This window comes from Carassius carassius, chromosome 8 (genome assembly GCF_963082965.1).
Source record: "Carassius carassius chromosome 8, fCarCar2.1, whole genome shotgun sequence".
Taxonomy (NCBI): domain Eukaryota; kingdom Metazoa; phylum Chordata; class Actinopteri; order Cypriniformes; family Cyprinidae; genus Carassius; species Carassius carassius.
This window is the reverse complement of record NC_081762.1, coordinates 20964611-20987835: the sequence shown is the minus strand read 5'-3', so window position 1 is coordinate 20987835 and position 23225 is coordinate 20964611. Positions and strand designations below refer to the sequence as shown.

The 23225-nt window shown below is 35.9% G+C and overlaps 1 protein-coding gene across 3 annotated transcripts in view; it reads right to left on the bottom strand.

Annotated features, from left to right (window-relative positions):
* Positions 1–23225, bottom strand: part of LOC132145517 (uncharacterized protein KIAA1522 homolog) — a 42973-nt gene that overhangs the window by 4578 nt on the left and 15170 nt on the right. The window contains exons 1-5 of one of the 3 annotated variants that reach the window (XM_059556613.1): positions 22619–23188; positions 2142–2297; positions 1999–2039; positions 1399–1525; positions 89–193 (exon numbers count right to left, since the gene is read on the bottom strand). In XM_059556613.1, coding sequence (XP_059412596.1) covers positions 89–193; positions 1399–1525; positions 1999–2039; positions 2142–2297; positions 22619–22730 — 541 coding nt within the window. In that variant the 5' untranslated portion in view covers positions 22731–23188. Of the gene's footprint in view, positions 1–88; positions 194–1398; positions 1526–1998; positions 2040–2141; positions 2298–22618; positions 23189–23225 lie in introns of those variants that run through there. The other 2 variants (XM_059556611.1, XM_059556612.1) reach the window with 2 other exon arrangements.

Genomic DNA, 23225 nt, shown 5'->3' with positions numbered 1-23225 from the left:
GTAAACTCATATATCTGTCATTGCCATTTTTTGCTGAAAAAAAAAAAACTGTTTTCTTAATGTTTGAAAATAACATAGTTTTACATGCCCAGTTCTTTTTGGACTTGTTGTGGTATGCCCATTATAGTTGTTCTTCTACTTCTTTTGGTCTTGTCCAGTCGTTTAACTGGGTTCAAGGGTTTAAATGTGGAACCTAAAGGGAGTGGTACAACATACAGAGATTGAATACAAAGGGGTCGTGAATGTGGTAATTACCTTGTTGTCTATGGAGGGTCAGAAAGCTCTTGGATTTCATCAAAAAATATCTCAGTTTGTGTTCCGAAAATGAACAAAGTTCTTACAGGTTTACAACGACATGAAGGTGATTGATTAAAGGCAGGGTAGGTAAAAAATGTATAAAAACCTTTTTTTCCAAATTTGTTTAAACTTTATTTATATATCAATACATAATTAAAATGTAAGTACTCTGAAAAAGAAAGTATAAAAATCGAGTGTCTGAAGACCTCTCACGACTGTTTTAAAGACAGCTCATTATTTCCATTCACTCCACCCCCTCCCTTCTGGGCAAAATACAAAAAGAAAGATTTACCTGTCCAGCAGAAATAAAGCCATTAAGGAGTCACTTTTCAGCCCCTTGAGTTCCCTCAGTTCTCGCCATCGCTGGAAAGCCACGCCGATATTAACTCGCGTTTTATTTCTTTGTTTATCCAAAGACTTTTTGTTCATTGCCTTTTCTTGTACTGTTACTGTCTTCCTTTTTTTGCCTGGTTTGCCTTCACTAACTGCATAGGCTGGTACTGTGAATTTTGCTTGCTGTTTCTCTCTGCCATTGTTTTGGTGTTCCTAGGATCCGTGCCTCTTGAATTCCTCAAATCAAACGTGCGCGCGCAAGTGGGCAGGTCATGTGTGGCAAAAGGGTGGTTGCCGTGGTTGCGAGAGAGTGACAGTCGCCTAAGCCAATCCTATGTTTCGTCCCGAATGGAAATAATGAGCTGTGTTTAACACAGATTAAACGGTCTAGAGTCACACAATTTTTATACTCTTTTTATCAGAGTACTTACATTTTAATTATGCATTGATATTTATAGAAAGTTTAAACAAATTTGGAAGAAAGTTGTTTATACATTTCTTACCTACCCTGCCTTTAATAACAGTTAATTTTTTTAATTAAATTTTTTTTTTGGTGAACTAACAAACAAGTTTTTTTTATTTAATCTTAACTTAATCTTAATCTTTTTATTTTTATTTTTTTTTATTAAATGTATGACTTTGTGTTTGCATTGCCCCACTACCATGCAGATTATAAGTGTGGCGAACGAGTGCACTGATAAACCTGAAAATGCTTTAGAGGGAAAATCGTTTATTTCTACACCTTGTTAGTGAGTCAGCATTGTATACCTTGACGTGTAAGCACTGGACGTGAGGAGACTGCTGAGACAGTTGACACTGAAATGACGGAGTGTCCAGCAGTGCTATCAGTCTCAAGTGATTCATCTCTTTCTTTTGAGCTTGTATCTTCCTCTGGCTTTGGAGAAATGGAGGTCATCAGTAAAGTGTAAGTGATCCATTAAAGGTTCAGTATATGCATATACGTTTACATTTTAAAGAGTAAAGTGACTGAATGAATAAGATAAAAGATAGAGCCTGCATTAAGGTTTAAGACGTTAGTGGCAGCTCCCTTAAAACTACAACTAAAGTTTATCCTCAGGATTTTGTTGGAAGTAATTCAAGTTTTATGACTCCGTTTTAATGATTTTATTGATTAGAAACAGTTGAAAGTTCAACAGATCAAAACTGCCAAAATATTTTATTTGTTTAAACTGCTTTTCATGCTAATCTAATTTTATGTTGGAATAATCTATTGTCTGATATTTAAAAAAAAAAAGAGTATTTAATTAAATTTAATGTAAAAGGGTTTTAATACTTTAAAAAAAGCAGAATGGGATCCTAAAGTATACTATATTCGTGGAATTTTCCATGAAATCTTTGAAGGCTTACCACAGTTTGATCATCCTGAAAGTCCACACCATTTTTGTTCTCTGCATGGAAGAAAGTTGTACGTCAGAAGGCCAGACTGAGCAGTGCATTAAGGTTGTCACAGACCAGTGTTTTGTGTAACAAAAGATGGGCATAAGGCTCACCCTCCTGTTGTAGTATCTTCAGTCCTTCCTGTGCCTCAGTATGCAGGTCTTCTAGGTACTGTGGCCTGCTTCCCTCTATGAACACATTCTCCTGGTAGTGCTGGGAGGCCGTGTAGTGTACTGTCAGCTTTCTTGGTTCATTCTGCTTTTGGCCTGCTAAAAATAGAGGGAAGGGAAGGGCATTGTTATTCTCGTAAAAAAATGATATAATCATTCTCCCAAACATGCCGAATGAGATTATCAAATTGCAGCCGGTTTTCAAGGAGAGTTTAAGTAGAAAAATAGTGATGCATAAGCAAGACATATTTGCTAAAGGCACAAAAAGATCAACATTTACAAATTACCGCTTTCAATTTTTCTTCATTTTGAAAGTTTGAAATAAGATTTCTGCACAGCCGTTTTGTGAATGAGGTGCAGTCAAATCTCAGAAATCTGGCTGTCAAGTGCTCTAACTATGCCCATTCTTTCACTATCCAACAGCTAAACCTGCTAAAGCTGTATGCTGATTTGGATGGACGTTAGAGGCATATGTTGATTTGTAGATTTCCAACATAGTAATGGACTTCACACTCATGCTGTGACAAGGTAATCTCTTCTGATCTTTAATTCCTTGAAATACCAGATTACCCTTTGCTTGCCTCAGTTTAACATATGGCAGCAAAAGAGCCTCTGCATTCACAGGAAGAACTTGTCTTGTCTTTCTTTAAATATTCGATTAGTTTCATTCTGAAATTACCCGGTCAAGTATTTGTTTATAACCCAACAAGACCAAGCTTAGGAACTGATATAAATCCTCTAAACAAGGGCAATGCACCTAAATTTCAGCAGTTACGATACAGCACTTGTTCCTGTTAGCAGATTTTCTAGCATTACTATTTATTCGTAAAACATGCAAAAAATTGCAAACATCAAAGCACTATGAATTACCTTATTGGCCTTTTGTGTCTGACTTGCACTAAGACTCACTGTTAACTTTACAATAGACAGAAATGGGACACTTGAGGGTGGCCTATCGTTAGACTGGGGTACTTTCAAAGGAACAGTGAGAAGCCTACTTGTACCCCTATCATCTTCCTTGCGTACCTCCTGAGAGCCTTAAACTACTGGCCATGAGATGAGATAACAACAGGTTTGATGCTTCTGAAAGGCATTGCAAAATGGAGTTAATGAGAGTGTTTTAGGACAGGGACTTTCCCTTAACTGAGATCTTCTCCTCTGTCTCTTAGACATTTATGCAGATTACTAGCAGTTCACTCAGTATCAACTTTTAAGCTTCTTGTATAGTACACCCCATAGGGGGTGTCAGGTGTCCTGGCACTGACTACAGGCATTGTGGTACAACAGAAAGTCAAAACACACACTGTAGACAAGTGCACTGTATGAGTCCTTTTTACAAGTTATTCAAGTTAAAGGAAGGTTCCATGTTAAATACAACTCGGTGTACCTTATACTCCAATATACAGCAAATATTCCAATGTTATCTTACTGCCAATTTGTACATATTTTTTGAGGTTGCTTATTCGTACAAATTCATAAAACCTCACTCGTACAATTATTTTGTGTTGGTTAAGTTTAGGTGCGGCCCTTCATACGAATTCCTACAAATTTGCTACCACGCAAAATACATACAAAGTTTCACAAATTCATACAAATTAGCCACCTTGTCAAATATTTGCTGTGAGATCGGAATGAATATTCACCAATTTAACAACAGACTTTAATATTTAAGTGGATTTCAGTCAACACGTGTTTGATTTTGAAATTGAGACAAGTTTTTATGAAGATTAACTTGTATTTAACCTGAAACATTCTGTTACTTTGGTTAATTTTAAGAGTACTAGATAGAAAAACGGACATTTACAAACAATGTACCCTAGTATAAAGTTATACTGTTAAAATGAAATTAAGTGTGCATGCTAAGGATTGAACTAAACGTGGCTCCTGACCTTGTTACCCTCAGGTTTGAAAAGCCAAAGAAACAGCAATGGTTATGGACTTGAAACCTCATTTTCTTATTACTAAAAATAATTATATCTCTCTGTTTGGACACATTCGTTTTGAGTCTGTAAATTCATTATGACCATTTCATTGCACAAGTCCCTGAGTTGCCAGCATTTTAAGCAAAGAGAAGCCACCTGTTACATTTACTTTCCATCAACTTGAGAGTAGCCAATAGCTTTACAACATCTGTAAACACCAGTACTCCAGTCTAGAAAAATTAACTAGAATAATCAAGACTAACAATGGAGAGAAAATATAAAAATAAAAAAAACGTGAAAATTCTTGAGAACCAGCAGAAATATTTATGTTTGAAGTTGAATAATCAATCACCTATAAATTCATGAATCTACTCACCCTTCTTCTTGAAGATTGATAACAGAGAAATAAAGTTTTTACTAATGAAGACCACCATGTCTGTCTTGAGATAACAGTCCAGGCAGAGAGCATTGTAGTTTGAAAGTGTCTTTTATCTGAATGATACGAGAGAAACTCTCTCACCAAGCGGCATCATGACTAACTCTCCACTTCTTCGCTGCAGACTAACTGATGTCAACTAGCTGTCTCCCTTGAAGGATAATCAGGTCGGACACAATGAGATCTACTGTGCGCCACCAATCCTCCAGCTGCCCTGATCTTTCCCACCTCTCTTCATCTCCCCGCCCCCCTTGCCCCGGCTTTTGTCAGCATCTTACTGAGTGGTGTCCCCCAATGTGTTGGCTGGTCTCCTCCATTGTGGACTGAATTTGGGATTCACCTTGACAAGGGAGCCTGGCTAATCTGCCACCCTTCAAATCTGATTGGAAACATGCCATGTTCAGATTAGAGCATTTGCTCCATGATGTGACCCATAGTAAACATCATAAATAGTAAACAGAAATAGACTTCTTGATATACATACAGTATAGGCGGGGAATGTGTCTAGAATCAAATACTTAATTTAAATAGTTGACAAGTACTGGTATGTTACATGAGCTAATGAGCAAAGCTGAGATCTCTGTGATTCAAATTGCAACGGCCTTGTGTTTTAGCAGGTATGATGATCATTATTTGAACTATGTTTACCCAAAACTGATATTTCTGCTGTTCATTCTCAAAATTCTCAGTTACTTCTAACCTCTTCTAACCTGTAAAGCACAAAAGGAGATGTTATGAAAAAAGTTCATGCTGCTTTTCTCCATACAAATGAAAGTATGCATAGAAAGATGGTGAAAAACAAAAAAATATCATATAAATACATGACTTTTGAATCCATGTGATAGCATTCTGACATTTGAAACTTGAACTGTGTTCTCAGATTGTTTGTATATTTGTTTATTTATCATGGTGTTCTAACTACATATCTTGGAGATTGTTTATTAGTTTCTTAAAAATGCAATGCAATGAGAGGTTTAGTTACAGCTTTAAGTATCAGAGAAGAGATGAGCAAGAACAGCAGATGTCAGAATCCATTTTAATTGATTATTTCAGGTTTAGAGTACCATAGCTACTACTTGGTATGTTTCGTATACTCTACCTCTGCAGGGGTTGCAGCCTGTTTTGGCACTGAATAGAGACTCAAGTGGAGTTGGCTTAGAATTATGGGCGTTACTTCAAACCGAGACAGAAAGGTCGGTATTTCAGCTGGCAAACGTCCCATTCTTAGCTTTGAACAGAGATTCACCACATCTGCATGTATGAATCATATATCAACTCTTTGAGATGTTTGAGAGGTGAGCTATTATGTTTCTAAGCAGTTGATGATTTTTTTCATCCTTGTCTTTTTTCAGTCTGTCATTCAGATTGCACTCAGTCTACCAACTGCCTGTTGTTCAATTCCAGAAATCCCATTAATATTTATCAGGAGAGCCAAAAGACACCATCTGGCACATGGTGTGAGATGAGGGTTGATGCATGCCTTTAAACCACCACCAGACCCTTGAGTTTCTTTACACTGTAGCTTTTGTATTCCTAGATGCACAGGAAACAAATGATACATAGGCCATTTAATGGTAGATTACAGAAGCATAGCCTAAACAATCAGCTGAATTTTTTTTTCTTTTTAGCTTTTATTTATTTTTATTTCAGTTTTAGTTTAGTTTTAGTAAAAAATAAATAAAATAAAAAAACGGTGAAAATTTTTGTCTAATAGTTTGACAAAATGTATATTTCATTTGATTTCATATTTATATTATAGTTGTATTGATATATATATATATTTTTTTTTTCAAATAAAATAAAAATAATGTTCCATAAAGTCCACCAGGTGGTGGTACAGGATGCCTCTGTTGCAATGTCTGATAGATCTGATTCACTATTGAACATCTCTCCTAAAGATTCCAAACTTCATTTAAAGTTCCACTAAGTGAAGAATAGTAGATTATTATTATAGATTAGATTATTCAGACACCTTCAACATTTCTCACATTTTCTCACAGTTCATTCGCTATACTTTAGAAAATGGTAATACAATATGACAAGAACTGTGTCAGAACAAATTCATCTTGATAATATCAGATAATTTTAATAAAAAGGTATGTAATGGATTGCAGTCAACCAAAAAAATATTGAGCTGTTAAATTTAAGTGCACAATTATACAATACATCTTAATTCAACCAATTACCGAACAATGCTTAATTCTGTTCAGTCTGTTAACACACTTAAGCAAAACACGATCAGGTCCAAGTTTCTGAATATTTTTTAATATAGTTTTTATAGTTCAATAGTTTTTTGCAGCTCATAATAAAATTCAATAGACTGTCTGACTGCAGATGGATAGAGAAACATTTTTATTTCAGAAGTTGTTCTGAGTTTCCCAAAAAGCATGTCACCTTGTTCTCTTAACCCAGAACTATTCTCAACACTCGCTCAGATGGCTGTTCTCGTATAAACTGAAAGTTTTTGTGTTTGCATGTGAGTTTGTGTTTATATATAGGTGCACATGAAAATTGTACTATAACCTGTAGGTCTGAGAACAAAGAAAATTAGAAACTATAATATACTTGAAATATTTCTATCCACCACCCACTGAGACTATGTGCTCATACAGTATAGTTACTTATGAACGTGGGATCATTTTGTCCTGGGGCTTTCAAAGGAGGGCGTACTCTTAACATCTGACTTAATCTGGGATAAACACCAATAGAAGGTTAATGTACCTTGCAGCTGTTTTAACTTTTATTTTCCACATTTTCCATGACTGCTTTTGTGTTTGATCACAGGTAAGCTTCAACTGAACAATGCACGTTAGCCATGTGAAATCTTCCATAAAAGTTGTATAAATGTCTAGAAATTAGCATTCTTTGTTACTATTATACAACCAAAGAATTACGGTAGTTTGACTTTTTCAAACAAGTGCATCAACTGTTGACATTTTTATTTAATTATATGCTATAGTTGGTTAAGCGTGACTAACAGAGTCCTGCCCCAGATATCATACACCAAATCTCCCATTCTAACAATGGGTTGCTTTCATAAAACTGCCTCTGTGTTGTTTCCAAGGAATCTGACCAAACGACTGGAGGAGATGATACTGATGTGCTAGGGCGTCTTCTCCGTGTCTCAGCAGATGATGAGGAATTTTTCCTCAGCTCTGCTCCACTCCTGATCATCTGGTTAATTTAAGAGCGCCCTGCAGTGCACCACCTCAAGTCATTAGTGCCAGGAAGCCAAAGACAAGTTTATTTTATTGGCTGTGATGGAGTTTGCATCTATCAGTGTTTACAAGTCCCTTGAAGCATCTACAAATCTTCTGAACAAAAAAACACTGTGTGAAGTAATCCTTTTCCCCCCGCCTGAAAGCTTCATCAATACTTATTAATAATAGCATTAGGGGTTGAGAAGAATTCAGGGTTAATTCTGCAGGCGTTACGATGTTTTAGGATGGCTCTCATTCTATCAGACACGCAAAATGTACAATAGCCACAGAAGCTAGTAGACAATTAAAGCATGCTTAAAATTCAAGTGGCTTTTGTTTTTAAAGAAATGCAGCACAAGAACTCCTTTCAAGCAAAGTATTTAAAAAAAAAAAGATTGGGACGCCATGGTTTTTGAAAAAAAAAAAAAAAAAAAAAAAGTCCACCGAAGACTAATATTTACACACTAGTGATGCATGGGTTATTTGACTGTGTAGCGTAGTGGCAAATTAATATGTTAATATATTCCTAATAAGATATTTGATTTCAGGAAATCTGTTAGGGTATATCGCTCTCATCCCAAACAACATCAGTCTAATTTTCATGATGCAAATGTCTACAAAAGAAAATGGAGCCCCTCCTCCAGACTAAGGTCATACTGCATGTTGAATATTATCACCAATAAAAGTGTTACAGTGAAATATATAGTTATTGTATATGTTGCATTCCATCTGCTTTGTATTCTACAAGCAGCTGCATGCCACTAATATAGGAAAGATAGCAGAATTTCTGTAATGGTGATCCTTTTTGTAGGGGGAGTTTTTTTTGTAGGGGAGCAGGGCACAACCTAACACAGAGGTTCAGAGTATCATTTTTTATCCACAGCAATTTCACACTTGTCCAGAACTAATATGATGCTTTGTTTCATAATCACAATGTTTATGTTTTTCTTTATTTACCCTCAAAAAACAGAAGTGAACTGTGACAACATGCCCCGTAGGTGGGGTGCATTGTAACAGCTGAGGGGCACATGACCATATGACAGCTTAAAATGTTATCTCTATATAGTTTTTATAGTAAATACCATACATTTTGTTATGCTAGCATGTGTGGAAATATTTAAACCACGTTTTACACATTATCCTGTGTTAGTTTGTGCCCCACGCACCCCTATTTATTGCAGGAGGTCAGTGAAGAAACCATACTAAATTTTAAATGCATTATTAATTAGATTTTCAAATGGTTCCTTGCAAAACACTATGTTAGAACTTTGAACCTCAAAACACTTTTACCAAAACACATGATTTGTAAACTAACCTATTTTGACATTAGGTATAGGGTAAGGATTAGTGATGGTGGTACTTTATTTTTAAACATTTAACCTTTTACCAAGTAGCAATGTGACCATTTTGAACAAATGTCCCCACAGGCTGGGTTCATTAATAAACAAGAAGATGGATTCATTTACTTGACTTGTTATTAGAACCTTGTAACTATTGTTTTGAAACAGATATTTATTTCTGTGTATATATTGGTATAATACCCGGTGGTGCTTAAATGTAGAGGTGACATTAGGCCATGCAAATAAAAGCATCTATTGTTTCTCTTGAAGCAACACCAGTGTTTATGTGAGTGTGTATTGTGCTCATGCTCTTTTTATTTATATCCATTGGATCTCAATCTAGCCAATGTTCTGTCCCTTTATGAGGTTGAGTTATAAAAAAAAACTAAACTAAAAAAATAATAATGTGTTTGGAGGGCTTTTTAAATTAAACACCTGATTAAAATACAATTACAGTTTTGTTGCATTTCGTCCATTCTGTAAGCTTTGAATCTATCTATATTCTAGAGCAATATGCCATATTGCCATAAACATCGCCCATTTACATGTCCTTATTTCACCTTTTTGTTTTTTATTACTTCGCATGGCTTTTTATGTGCTTGCTTATTAAGACGTCAATCCAGAGTTGGGAGACTATTTGTCAGTTTTTAGTGTTTATTAGCACAGTGTGACCCTGAGCAAAGTCTTTCTCCCTCTTTATCACATCTGATAATTCATAATGACAACATTTCCAGGCAACAAGCCGTTTTGAACAAAACAATGTCAATTACACTGTCACGACAAATACAGCGCGGGATTATACTGCACAGATCATTGTGTGGGTTTCACATAATGTATTTTTATTCATTCAGAACTTCAGAATACATTCTCATAACATGATTTTTATGAAGTGCTTTCAATATCCCTGCCAGGGATTGAATCTAGGCTCTAGGAGTTGGGAATGCTGTGCAATGCAGCCTGTGGTCAAAACTTCCAAGCGTTTCTAAGAAAGGCAAAGAAAGAGACATAGAAAGTAACCAAAAACATGTCAGTATTAAAGTGAATATCCGTCCACTGTGGTTAAATCAAACACATGCCGGATACAAGAATTCTGAAAGGGATTTGAGTTCAGTGGTATTTTTATTCTTTAACACCACAGAAGGCTGTTGTGGACAGTGAGGAGAGCCGACCAAGCCTCAAAGCTCAAGCTCTGGGAGCTACTCATATTCACATAAACTTTCTAACATAGTCTGTGTGCCCTCTGATTTTCGATGCATTTAAATGCTTTGATGCTTTTATTATGGCCCAAATGTAAAAGTTGCAATGCTATTTTTGTCCAAAAGTCTAACAGCTCATAATTAAACCCAGTTATGTGAAAGCATATCCTCATGCCTTCCATGCACGTTATATATTCTGAAAAGCCACATTCTCTACATTCAGAAAAACAGGATGCATGACCTGTGCATGGCAGTGTGGGTAAAACTCGCTTCTTTCCATGATGTAATAGTTACATTAATCAAACTGAGTTCAAAACAAGCTGCAGATCGAGTTTTACAAAGTAATGTTTCTTCCAAACCAGTCTAACTGTCAGGTTTTTGCCCATGGGGGAGTGTTTTGCAACAACCAAAACACAGTTTGATAATAATAGGGAATTTTTTCTTAATCTCAGAGTGAACTCGAGCAGACCCACCGCAGGCAGTACAGCTCAGTTAGGAGCTTTAGAGACACTGATGGGTGCATATTTACTGCTCTCAGTCCATTAAAGGGTCTGTGAATGCAGGAACCAGTGTGCTTCAACCAGATGTGCAACAACAATCCAGAAACCCTGTGTCTACCTTCGGATATCTGCTATTTAAGCAGCAAATTAGGAGTTTACTGAGGCAAAAGTCATAGTTAATAGTTAGTTAATGTACTAAGAATTGGTCCCCAAACTAAACAAGCTATTTATAAAACATAGGAATAGAAATGTCAATGATTGTTTAAAATGCTGTCTAGGATACATCAAATTACATTATTGTTAAGTTTCATCAAATGAAACTCCATTCCAGACAGAGAAATATTTGTGCAGCAATTTGACAATATCCTTTTTTTTTAAGTTAGGAAAATTGAAAACTAATTGGAATTGGAAAACTATGTAGCTGCTTTTTAGGATTGTTCTGATGTGAGGTTGATATGGAGGATATTTGCTACATTAGTTCATTAAATACACAGGGAAAATGGTATCAGCATTCCATTTGTCAGTTATCATCCTTTCCTAAAACAAGGCAAACCATGTTCAACACGACCACACAAAGACACTTTCACTCGGTTTTAAGATGTTGAAATGACTGCAAACAATAGCAGTGGTGGCTTGTAATCTACTGACACGGTCAATCCAGTTTTCCCTCTCAGTTGCTACCAACCTAAATTTGTCACAAGAAGAAGAGTCTGTAAATGTGAGTTGCTCATGTCTTGAGCTGTCTAAAATGTTAGACAGGATGCCAGGCAACAATGTCACCTGGATTACTGCTGTGACACAAACACCGCTGACATATTGGCTTCATTAGTGAAATTAGGAAATAAGTATAGAACATCTGGAGTCTGTCATAAAGTATGCTCTGAAGTAATAACATCAGTCCTGTGACTTTACATGAACTCTTGAGTCGTTGTACATAGCTGTCAGATTAATTTTTTATTGAGAAAAATTTGATTAAAGAGCAGTTACAAATCAAAAACAGTTCCCTTATTGGTGTTAGTGTGTGTGTTACTTTAACAAGCTAATTACACAAAGAGCAGTTCTGTCTATGCTAATAGTCATGGTGTGATTCTGACACAGAACAGTTTTCTGAAAACAGACGTTACCTGGTGTTACATAAGGACAGAGAGTCAAATGCAAAATCTGTGTTTGCTGTTATACAAATCCACCATACAACGATTTTGGTATAGTTGCCCCAAAATTGAAAATTCTGTCACCATATTCATCATGTTATTCTCCAAACCTGTGTGACATTCTCTCTTCAGCAGTATACAAAATAAAAAGGTTCTGCAAAGTTTGCAAACTGCTTGACTCAAACCAGACCTGTTTGTGATTGGCAGTATAATCATTCTTCAAAATATCTTCTTTTGTGTTCCATGGAGGAAAGAAAGTCATACAGATTTGAAACAACATGAGGATGACGGATCTTCATTTTTGGGTGAATTAATCATCAGAAGACTATAAGCTGAATTCAACCCTAACCCTATAGTTAGTTAATGTAATTACCATGAGTGGAGGAGACAGCCATCTAGAGAGGTATGACAGTGCAAAATGCAGTAAATGCAGTTTTAACTGGTATGAGTGATGCTGCTTGGACAAGAGAGGCTTCTGATTTTATATGCTGCAGAAATCTCCCTTTATTGATTGGTCATTGGGATAAATGCATCACAAGTACTTTAGTCTCATTGTAATACACATGCTCTGCTCTGACACACGTACTGTATACAGCAGCCACTGTGCTGCTATCACTGAAACACTATCCAGTCAATACAAACTGCTTTCTATGGCCTTGAGAATTCATTGCAGACCTTTGCATCAGACAACTTTCAAGCCTGGTCTGTTTGCAGAAGAATATGTGAATATTTAATACAATTTAATTAATAGATGAGCACCAAGGCAGAAACACAGCTCTGCCCTCAGTTTATTTATCTGAGTCTATCAAGATGAAGGGGTGGTGTGTGATAGCAATTGTTCGTGTGCTTTCTTACAGTACACAGTGTGAATGCTAATTCTGAAGTCTTTACACTGACATTCACAGGTAAGCAAGAAAACCACAGACTTCAGCACAGTGACCTACTTCATTACCAGAACTTGCTTCGAAGCACTAGCAAGGCTGATGACAGTGTCTTAGCATCAAGTGAAAAGCAAATAAGTGTTGTTTGACAAAGATAAGGCTATTACATAACATGAATGTGTGCATTTAACATTTTAATTTGCTGAGTTAAACTAATTTACTTATAAGTATAGTTCACCCAAACATAAAATATTATACCAAACCTGTATGAATTTCGGTATTCTTTGGAAGATAAAGGATATTTCCTTTTCCATACAGTGAAAGTCAGTGGGGGCAGAACGTCAGAGTTGTTTTGGACCCCAGTGACCTCCATTAAATGGGAAAAAACAGTTGAACCATTTAAGAAAAAATAAATTTATACAGGAAAGATAAAAGGACATAGCATACAAAATGAAAGAATCTCCATTTTTGAGTGAACTATCTTTTTAAAGACACATCCCAGCTATCATATTTATCCTAGCTATTTAAAAAATTTTTTTATCCCAGCTACCATTTGTATGTTATTTGTTGGTCGAAAAGTGTACAAGATGGCTTTGGTGTTGTTTCTTGACTTTAATATGCTAAATCAATTTGTCTGTAATGGAGGAAATGGCTGCAACAGGCCCTATTACATTCATACACAATGGCTTTATATTAGGCCCTTTTCTATTCTGCCTATCACTACCTTCTAGATGTGAGCAATAAAACCAAAACATGTTTCTAAAGGACCTGAAACAACTATTTGAGTTTGGAAAACAGGTTGACATTGACAGGGATTCTTTTGATTGCAGCTCAAGATATAATAAAGGCAACTCTCTGGCCAGTCTGAGAACAAATCCAATCCTGAGGTCACTGGTGTAGGGGGATTAATTGAAGTTGCTCTAGAATCCTATTCAAATAAACATTAAAACTGTTAGCAATTTCTATTTAGGGTATGAAAGAATTTCCCTCCGCTGACAGGTTATCGTGCTGTTCTGTAACTCTCTTTGGCACGCTGCTTGATTGAAGCACTTTTAACTGAAACTTCAAAGGGGGAAGGATGTGCACAAAGGGATCAGTTGAATGCTGCTCGTGGGATAATGAAAAATGGAATATCTTGCCCACCGCAGCCTGTTGCTATGGAATTATTAATTACTACATCCAACCTCTGAGATGAGTTCTAGAAGGCAGCTTCTCTGTGTTTTGTCTTAAACCGGTGGAAAGGTTGAACATCAAATAGTATAAATCTGCTGGGATTTATATGTTGTATGAAGTTCATGTCCAGGTCAACCTTGCTGAACATAAAAACGTTCTAAAGGTGTGAAACAGGATGGCTTAGCCATTCACACAGACATAAATATGCAAGATGCACAGAAAATCAGGTCTCAAGACACTTTTTTGTAATATATAAAAAAGCTGAATGAATGCAAAAAAATGCATTCTGAACAGCTCCTTACACTGCCTTCGAGTCTTGTCAGAATTATTGTGTTCACAAGATGCAGTGATAAAATATACATTATAATACACACACTACTGGTAAAAAGCTAAAAAGAGTCTGTAGCTTTTTTTTGTGCTTTTTAAAGGAGACTTACAGTACATGCTCACCGAGGCAATTTAAAAGAACTGTTTTCAAATTGAATTATTTAAATTATTTTCAAATATAATTTATTACTGTGATGCAAAGCTGAATTTTCTAAATCATTACTCCAGTCTTCAGTGTCATATCATTCTAATATGCTCATTTGATGCTGAATAAACATTCCGAGTTATTGATCATTTTTCAGGATTCTTTGATAAATATAGAAAGTCCAAAAGAACAGCATTTGAAACAGCCATTGACTTACATAGAATTGCAGCAAATGTTTGTTTACCAACATTCTTCAACATAAGAACAGAAGAATCAGAAATAAGAACAGAAGAAAGAAACTCAGGTTTAGAAATACAGAAATATAGAAATACAGGTTTAGAACAACTTGATAGTGAGTAAATGATAACAGAACTTTCATTTTAGGGTGAACTATCCAATGCAATTCAGTAGAGGAATGTATGTGAAGATATTTGAATGAATGGGCAGCTTTGTTATGCTTGTGTATATAGGTTTTAATACTTTAAAATAGAAATTTTCTAATTCTTATCTACTGTAGTTCAAATGTAACTGAAAGCTAAAGGTCAAGCAACACATGCATTATTTTGCTGTGTAATGCCTGTGAGAATTGTTGTTCTTCCTAAGGCAAAGCAATCTTAACATGAGCTGATACATCTACATGGGAACCATCAACTGTGGATCTTAATAACTCACTCAGAGTGATAATCAATTTTATGCCCCATTACCCAACATGCTTTGATGCCATCCCACAGTGCATGTGGCACTCTAGGATCACTGCTAAATTACATTTAGTGAGAATTTCTCACGGTACTGTCACAGTGTTTACAGACACTCAAATACTACACACTATAACCAAACTATACTATGACCAAATACTATAACCATATATCTATATTACGTATGTTTGTGTTTTCATGCACTATAAGCTTTGATTTAATTGTTAGTGTCCATTTACTGCTATAAATTCAAGGCAGGATTCTTGTAGTTTTCAGAAAAAACAGACAGTCACATTACATCTTATGACTCGTCCTGCGTACTAAGTATCGCAAGTTATTCCAGGAGTATGACACAAACTCTGTTTTAACTTGTTTTGACTGCTAAAACAAGATTAAAAATAAGGGTTGTATGGAAAATCCCATACTGGGTCCTGATGAGCATTTAGTTTGGACCACACACACAAAGTTTCACTGCCAGAGTAAGAGGATTTCCCTCAAAACAAAAGCTCACCCGCTCGTTCTTCTTCTTTAGCTGTAATTCTGTTAGGGACTGAGATGCTTTCTTTGCTCTCTAGAGGTAACTGAAGGTCACCATGTGGTTCTTCTTGTTCAGAATGTTCTTGTTTTCTGATGTGACAGGAACAGTGTGATATTTTGATCATAAACAAAGACACAAAGTCGCAAAAACAATGTTTCTCACCCTCTTCTGCATGAATAGTTCATAAAAGTCATGCATATATAGAGTGATGTCTATTTAGTGGCTTATGGTGTGTTGAACGAAAAAAAGAAAACTCATTTTTGTAAAGTGCATTTTGGTCTAATCAAAAATCATGGTTTTAAGTTTTAAACCAGTTTTGGTCAGTTTTTCTGAAAGCAAATAACACTCCTCAAAAAAGGAAACAAATGATGAAAATATTTAAAATGTGTTCAAAGTTTATTTTTGCTTTATACTGTCTACCTTTACTGACTGCAAAAATTACTGTGGTTTTTATTATCATTATTATTATTATTACTGGTATATACTATATTTATTAAGAAAATAGTATGGTTCTTATAAAAATACATCACAAGCATTTAAGGTCTACTGAAGTCTTTAATAATACTAAATGAAACATTGATTAACAAAATGTTTTTAGTTTTATCTTAAGATAAAATCCTACTTTCATAATTGATCTAACTAAGCTTTTGTTTATGGTGAAATTAGGTTTTAATAAGCCAAACATAAGAAGCTTAAATAAAAGGCCTACATCTAAGGACTTGTTTGCATGTTTTTGTTTTTGGGGGAAAAAATGTTTTAAATTAATATCAAATTAAAACTAAACCAAATCAAGGCAATTCAATTGTGGATTGTGACTGTATTGTTTACAGTTTTGTGTCAATAAAAAGTTATAAAAATGCTATGTCCAAAAGTTCTGGAACATTCAAAACATCCATTTGTAAGTAAGTGAGTAAGCAAGTAAGTAAATAAATAAATAAAAGTTTTAAGAAATAGAACTGAAAAAAAAGGTGTTTTCTTGGTTGTGAACATTTAATAAGTGTCCTATTCTATTACATTACTGCAACATTATGTCTTTTACTCTGAGTGAACCTTTGCAGAAAGTCCTGCGGAATTTCAGTATGATACATGCAAACTAGTTGAACATTCACTATAGATACATAATATTTGTTAAGTAAAGCAGAGTAACTGCACGATTTTAGCCCAGTTTTTGGCTCGCCGACAGATTTTGAGAAATCGCCGACAAATGCCCGAATTCACAGGCAAATCTGTGGTCGTTCACGCGAGTGACAATCATGCAGTGGGAATGAGCAAAGATCTGAGAGAATTGCCGACAGGTCGCCGATGCCTGTGAAATATTTGGCATGCTAAATATCTGGACCTGTCGGGAATCAAAATCATGCTGTCTGAAAAGTGTTCTGACTGAAAACTACATCGTCGATGACCGACAGCCAATGAGAGAGCAAGATACAGAACAGCGGAAGTTCGGGGAGGAATTATAGACCACAATATCAGCAAGCATGGCTTCATTTCAGAAAAAGGCTTTCTTCTTGGTCTATTTGGACCCATGAAATGGAAGATAAATTAGTATAAATTTAGCAGTAGCACCCGTGTCTGTTTGACGTTTCATCTGAGCTATCGCAGTCTCACGTCTTGCACGTGTGATATCGCGTTGTTTCCTTGCCACATCTCGCGAGTGTTTGGTTGTGAAATGTAGTTTGCATGCCAGAGTTGTCGGCGATTCTTCCTATTGTAAAGTCATGCAGTGTGAAACTTTCTGTCGCCGATCCATCGTGCAGTGTGAACACAGCAGTGACTGAATGCTGGCTTAGATAGTCATGCAGTGTGAAAAGAACAGTGACCCGACTTCTTTGACAATCGTGCAGTCTGAACTCGGCTTAAACTAATGCAAGGAGTGTTATCTTCTCTAAGATGCCTGAAAAATCTGCAGCTATTGTAGCAGCACTGACAGGTGTATTATCACTATATTATTAATTTCCTGCATTTCGCAGCAGCCTGCTGACCCTACCCCAGTCCCACTTGAGCTGCAGCCTGTTTGACTGAGATGAGCGATCTGTCAGAGTTATGTCCAGTGTAGATCATCATTCACGTCATCATGGAGAGAGTTCTAACATATTGGATTGCTCACCATGAGTCCAGATTCCCCAGTGCTTGATTTGATGCAGCACAGGCACTGATGGGATGAGGAGAACTCATTCTCCATAAACCAACGTGCATCTATCAATCTCTAACATCACTAATGGATCACAGACCTGGAAAGTCTTCGGTTGAATACTTTGCTGCACACAAGGTTTAGCTCAGCTACAAGAACACTTATTTTCCTCTAAATATTTAAACTGTTATAGACCGTCGGACACACGTATGGACGACCCCTCTGTTGTGTATTCTGCCCAGTCATGCATGAGGAGAGAGACTGGTATGCTGGAATGCATTCAGATTCAGCTCTTCTGAATAAACGGCTCGATGAATGAGTAAAGCTGTGCATGAAGACAATCCAAGGTAGAGTGTATGACAGTCGCTCAATACAGCCTGGCAATCAAACAGTCAGTCCTCCTTTTGTCAGTTTTGCTTATAATAATTCTCATTTCAACTGACCGATTAACTATAATGGTATGATATATATCGCTGCGAAGCTCAGAAGATGGAGTAAAAATTTATGCTAATTATTTGATTTGGGTTAGGGTTAGGGTTGATGTAACAAACATGGCACAGATGACTACTTTACTTGTTATTTGTCATTAGGGTTGTGCCAATAGACGATAGTGTTGTGTATCGATGACAGTCAAAGATAACGCCTGTGGCTGATACCTTTGACGATATCAAGATTATTATTAGAATTAGGCTAGTATTATAATCTAATTAATATTTGGGATTATTTGTCAGATCATGTCTTTTTACGTGTTTTACACTATTGCGCACTATAACCAATCACACATGATTCTGTTCAGATGAGTCATCACTGAAACACCGGAGTTTTGTTGTTCAGTACATTTTGTTGGAATTAACAATACACCATGATTTCTTTAGTCCACATGTCATACTAACAAGAAACTATGCTTCTATCCGAGGGTTGAGAGCTGTAGATTAATGATGCTTTTGGGAAATGCATTGCTGATTTAGCTCAATCTGAATGAATTTCGACTGGGCTGGACAGGAGTTTGTAGACAAGTCAAGTATTTACAGAATCCACTTTATTTTTAATAAAAGAACAGACTCTGGCATTTTCGACTTGAATATCTAAGTGTCATTTTCTTCCAGTTGTTTTACAAAATCTGTCCACTATGCTCCCAGTGGGCAGTTGATGTTGAAAATACATCAAATCTAAACTGACAACAGAAAAACAGGTCAAATATGCAAATCCAACTGACGTCAAAAACTTGACATTATGTTGATTTGATGTAAACTGAACATTAAACATATTGGCCTTCATATATATTAAACCAATTTCAGTGTGGGATTGACTTCTTATTTTCAACCAATTTCCAACTGCCGCCCAAACTGAATTAAAAATGTTGTTACAGCATCTTGATCAAGTCTTGATTAAAATTAGAAAATGCAAAAATTTTCACGAAAATTCTGAACTAAGAATTCAAAATGATATCAAGGTGAAAAGTTCATTTATTTCAGTAATTCAACTCAAATTGTGAAACTCATTAATTAAATTCAGTGCACACAGATTTTGGCTCACATTTAATAAAACCCCTCTTAAATTAGAATATGGTGACATGTCAATCAGCTAATCAACTCAAAACACCTGCAAAGGTTTCTTCTGATCTGACAGTTGTCCAGAAGACAATCACTGACACCCTTCACAAGGAGGGTAAGCCACAAACATTCATTGCCAAAGAAGCTGGCTGTTCACAGAGTGCTGTATCCAAGCATGTTAACAGAAAGTTGAGTGGAAGGAAAAAGTGTGGAAGGAAAAGATGAAAAAAAACAAACCGAGAAAACCGCAGCCTAATGAGAATTGTCAAGCAAAATCAATTCAAGATTTTCAATTCAAGGAATGGACTGAGGCTGGGGTCAAGGCATCAAGAACCATCACACACAGATGTGTCAAGGAATTTGGTGAACCACAGATGACAGAGGTGTCTTACCTTGGCTAAGGAGAAGAAGAACTGGACTGTAGCCCAGAGGTCCAAAGTCCTCTTTTTAGATGAGAGCAAGTTTTATTTTTCATTTGGAAACCAAGGTCCTAGAGTCTGGAGGAAGGGTGGAGAAGCTCATAGTCCAAGTTGCTTGAAGTCCAGTGTTAAGTTTCCACAGTCTGTGATGATTTGGGGTGCAATGTCATCTGCTGGTGTTGGTCCATTGTGTTTTTTAAAAACCAAAGTCACTGCAGCTGTTTACCAAGAAATTTTGGAGCACTTCAATGCTTCCTTCTGCTGACCAGCTTTTTGAAGATGCTGATTTCATTTTCCAGCAGGATTTGGCACCTGTCCACACTGCCCACACTACAAAAGTTGGTTAAATGACCATGGTGTTGGTGTGCTTGACTGGCCAGCAAACTCACCAGACCTGAACCCAACAGAGAATCTATGGGGTATTGTCAAGAGGAAAATGAGAAACAAGAGACCAAAAAATGCAGAGGAGCTGAAGGCCACTGTCAAAGATACCTGGGCTTCCATACTGCCTCAGCAGTGCCACAAACTGATCACCTCCTTGCCACGCCGAATTGAGGCAGTAATTAAAGCAAAAGGATTGAGTACATGTACAGTAAATGAACATACTTTCCAGAAGGCCAACAATTCACTAAAAACGAAGAAGTATTCTAATTTGTTGAGAAGAACCAAAGACTTAAACTACTTCAGTCTGTGTGCATTAAATCTATTTAATACATGAGTTTCACAATTTGAGTTGAATTACTGAAATAAATGAACTTTTCCATGACATTCTAATTTATTGAGATGCACCTGTATAACAATCTAGGTTACTAGTACAATCATGAACAGACTTGTTAGCAGCACCAATATTTTAGCCATTTACTGCACTTTGTTATTTTTCTAGTAATTCACGTATTTAGCAGCTAATTAATGTTCAAAGAAGATAATGTTCATGTCACAAATATTCAAAAAGGGTAGGTTTCTTCCATTTTGCAAAATAGGTGGATATATTTTCACTAAAATAATCAGGTTTATTGCCATAATGCACAATATCTTTTTATCTTTCTTATTTTCATTATTATCATTGACATAATAAAAAAAAAAAAAAATCTGTTAACAAAAAATGTAAAATAAAAAAATGTATGACAAACAAAATAGTTATGAAGAATTTTCATATGTTGAGAAAGGAGACGCCTTAGTATTTGGACATAATGCGCCCTGCACGTACTAATGACATTACTGCTAATAGGCTAATTTCCTCTTTCCATTTTCTCTACAGAGACATTTTGATGTAGGAGTCTTTGCGTCACATGAAAAGTGAGGTGCCTTACAAAGCAAGTCAGATTGGTGAAATGTTCCACTTGAAAACAGGCATCTTGTTCTTCGCAACTGAGACAAAGATGAAAGAGATTTGCAGCTCTTTTTGACGTACACTTTTGATTTCATTTTCTGTCCAGGGTCTTAGTGCTGACATTCCCCTGTGATTTATATGACAGAGAACTGACTGTATTAAATACACTCAGACACCCAAAGCCTCAAGTCACAGAAATGTGATAATACTGATGAACATTAGTACCAAACCTTCAGTCAAAGACCTCCTGTGTTGTGTACTCTGGAAAATGAGAGGTTGCACAAAACAGAAAGTCTGAAAACTTAATAACAGAGCCGTGATTGCAGGGAATTTGAGAAAAACAAGACGTAAATGATAGACTTATGGCGGGTTTACAGCTTTTTCCATTTCAATAACACTCCCAAACCTTCCCAGCCATTGAAACAACCCACTGGAACACAGGAAGAGACACCTGGATCTCTTTCCCTCCCATAATGACCAAAGCACAAAATCTCTTAGGATTCCCACACAACAGAAATCACCAAAAGTATGATGGAACTACCATGGTTTGTTGGACACATGTAGGCATTATAAATGACAGATTTTTCTATAATTTATTTGTATAGTTCTTTAACAATATCATCATTTTTATATCTACAAAATCAACATTTTAATATATATATATATATATATATATATATATATATATATATATATATATATATATATATATATATATATATATATATATTGTTTATAAAAGGTTGTAATTATTATTATAATTTCTTTTTTTTTTGTGATACAGGTTCTACTATAGTTTTTTTTGTGTGTGTATAGTAAAATGATACTTCCACGGTTTGCAGAACAGTGTTATTTTAGAATCACTAATATAAATTATTATATCACATTTTTACATTTCTATTATTATTTTAAATTTTTAGTTAAAATGTTTAGGTTTTGTAGATTTTATTTTAGTTAATATATATTTTATTTCAAACAATTAATGTTTTGTATGTATATATTTATGTATTTATTATTTCATGTTTTGTTGTTGTTTTAGTTCTAGTAATTTTAGTTAGTTTAGTTATAATAACTCTGTTACCATGATAGTATAAGAGAATATTTTAAAGTACTTTATATCATATATATTATAATCATTCAGTACTATGATATACATATCAAAGTACCAAGCTATTACCATCTGATACCATGGTACCATCACAGTACTTTTTTTTGTCCTTATCACATAATCAATCAATATGGGTTTTTCAGTAACAGATCTTTGTTTTTTAATGCCCCAATATGGAGTTTGTTATTCACATATACATACTGAAATACATTTTAGACAAAGTTTCTATACATTCCACATTAAATTGGCATACTTATCAAAGAAAATCTAAATAAATGAAGCACTGCCACACAATTTATCATGAGTCAGATCTAAGCTGAGCAATAACAAACTCTTAATGAATTGCAAAATGCAGAATTTCCCATCTTTTCCTACCTGTTTTGAATTTATCCACAGGTCTAAAGTGCCATATGGACTTTACTCTGCTAGTGTGGTGACTGCTGGTAAGAATAGCCTGGGTTTTCTTCTTGCTGTTGGAGTTCCCCATGGCATTGATATCAGACCCCACCAGCTCTAGACTCTTCAAACCCACCGGACTGACACATATGGACCCTTGCTTCCCTGCTCTCTCTTCCTCCTCTTCCCAGTGCCTGTATATTCCTGTTCCCTCTCAGAGCTCCAGCTGCCGCAGCAGGGACAGAGATGTCCCGCTCTCTGCTGTGTGTGTGTTGGTGTGTGTGAGAGACCCTCCCTCCACTCCTCTGTTGTTCAGGCTACACCGCTCTCAGCGATGATCAGTCACAGCTCACTCCAGCCACTTAGAATGTGAGGAAGGAGGGATATGTGCTTGCTTCAGCCACTCATGCTTATATACTCACACAAACACACATTAAAGCACTCACACGACAGTAATGGATGCAGTTTAACTATCAGGATTCACATGTTTGAGTATATCCTGTATTGTCTCTCTTTTCTCTGTCTGTGTTATAGATCTCGTCTTAGGCAGTTCATATCTCTTTTTGCACGGATGCCTGCTTTTATT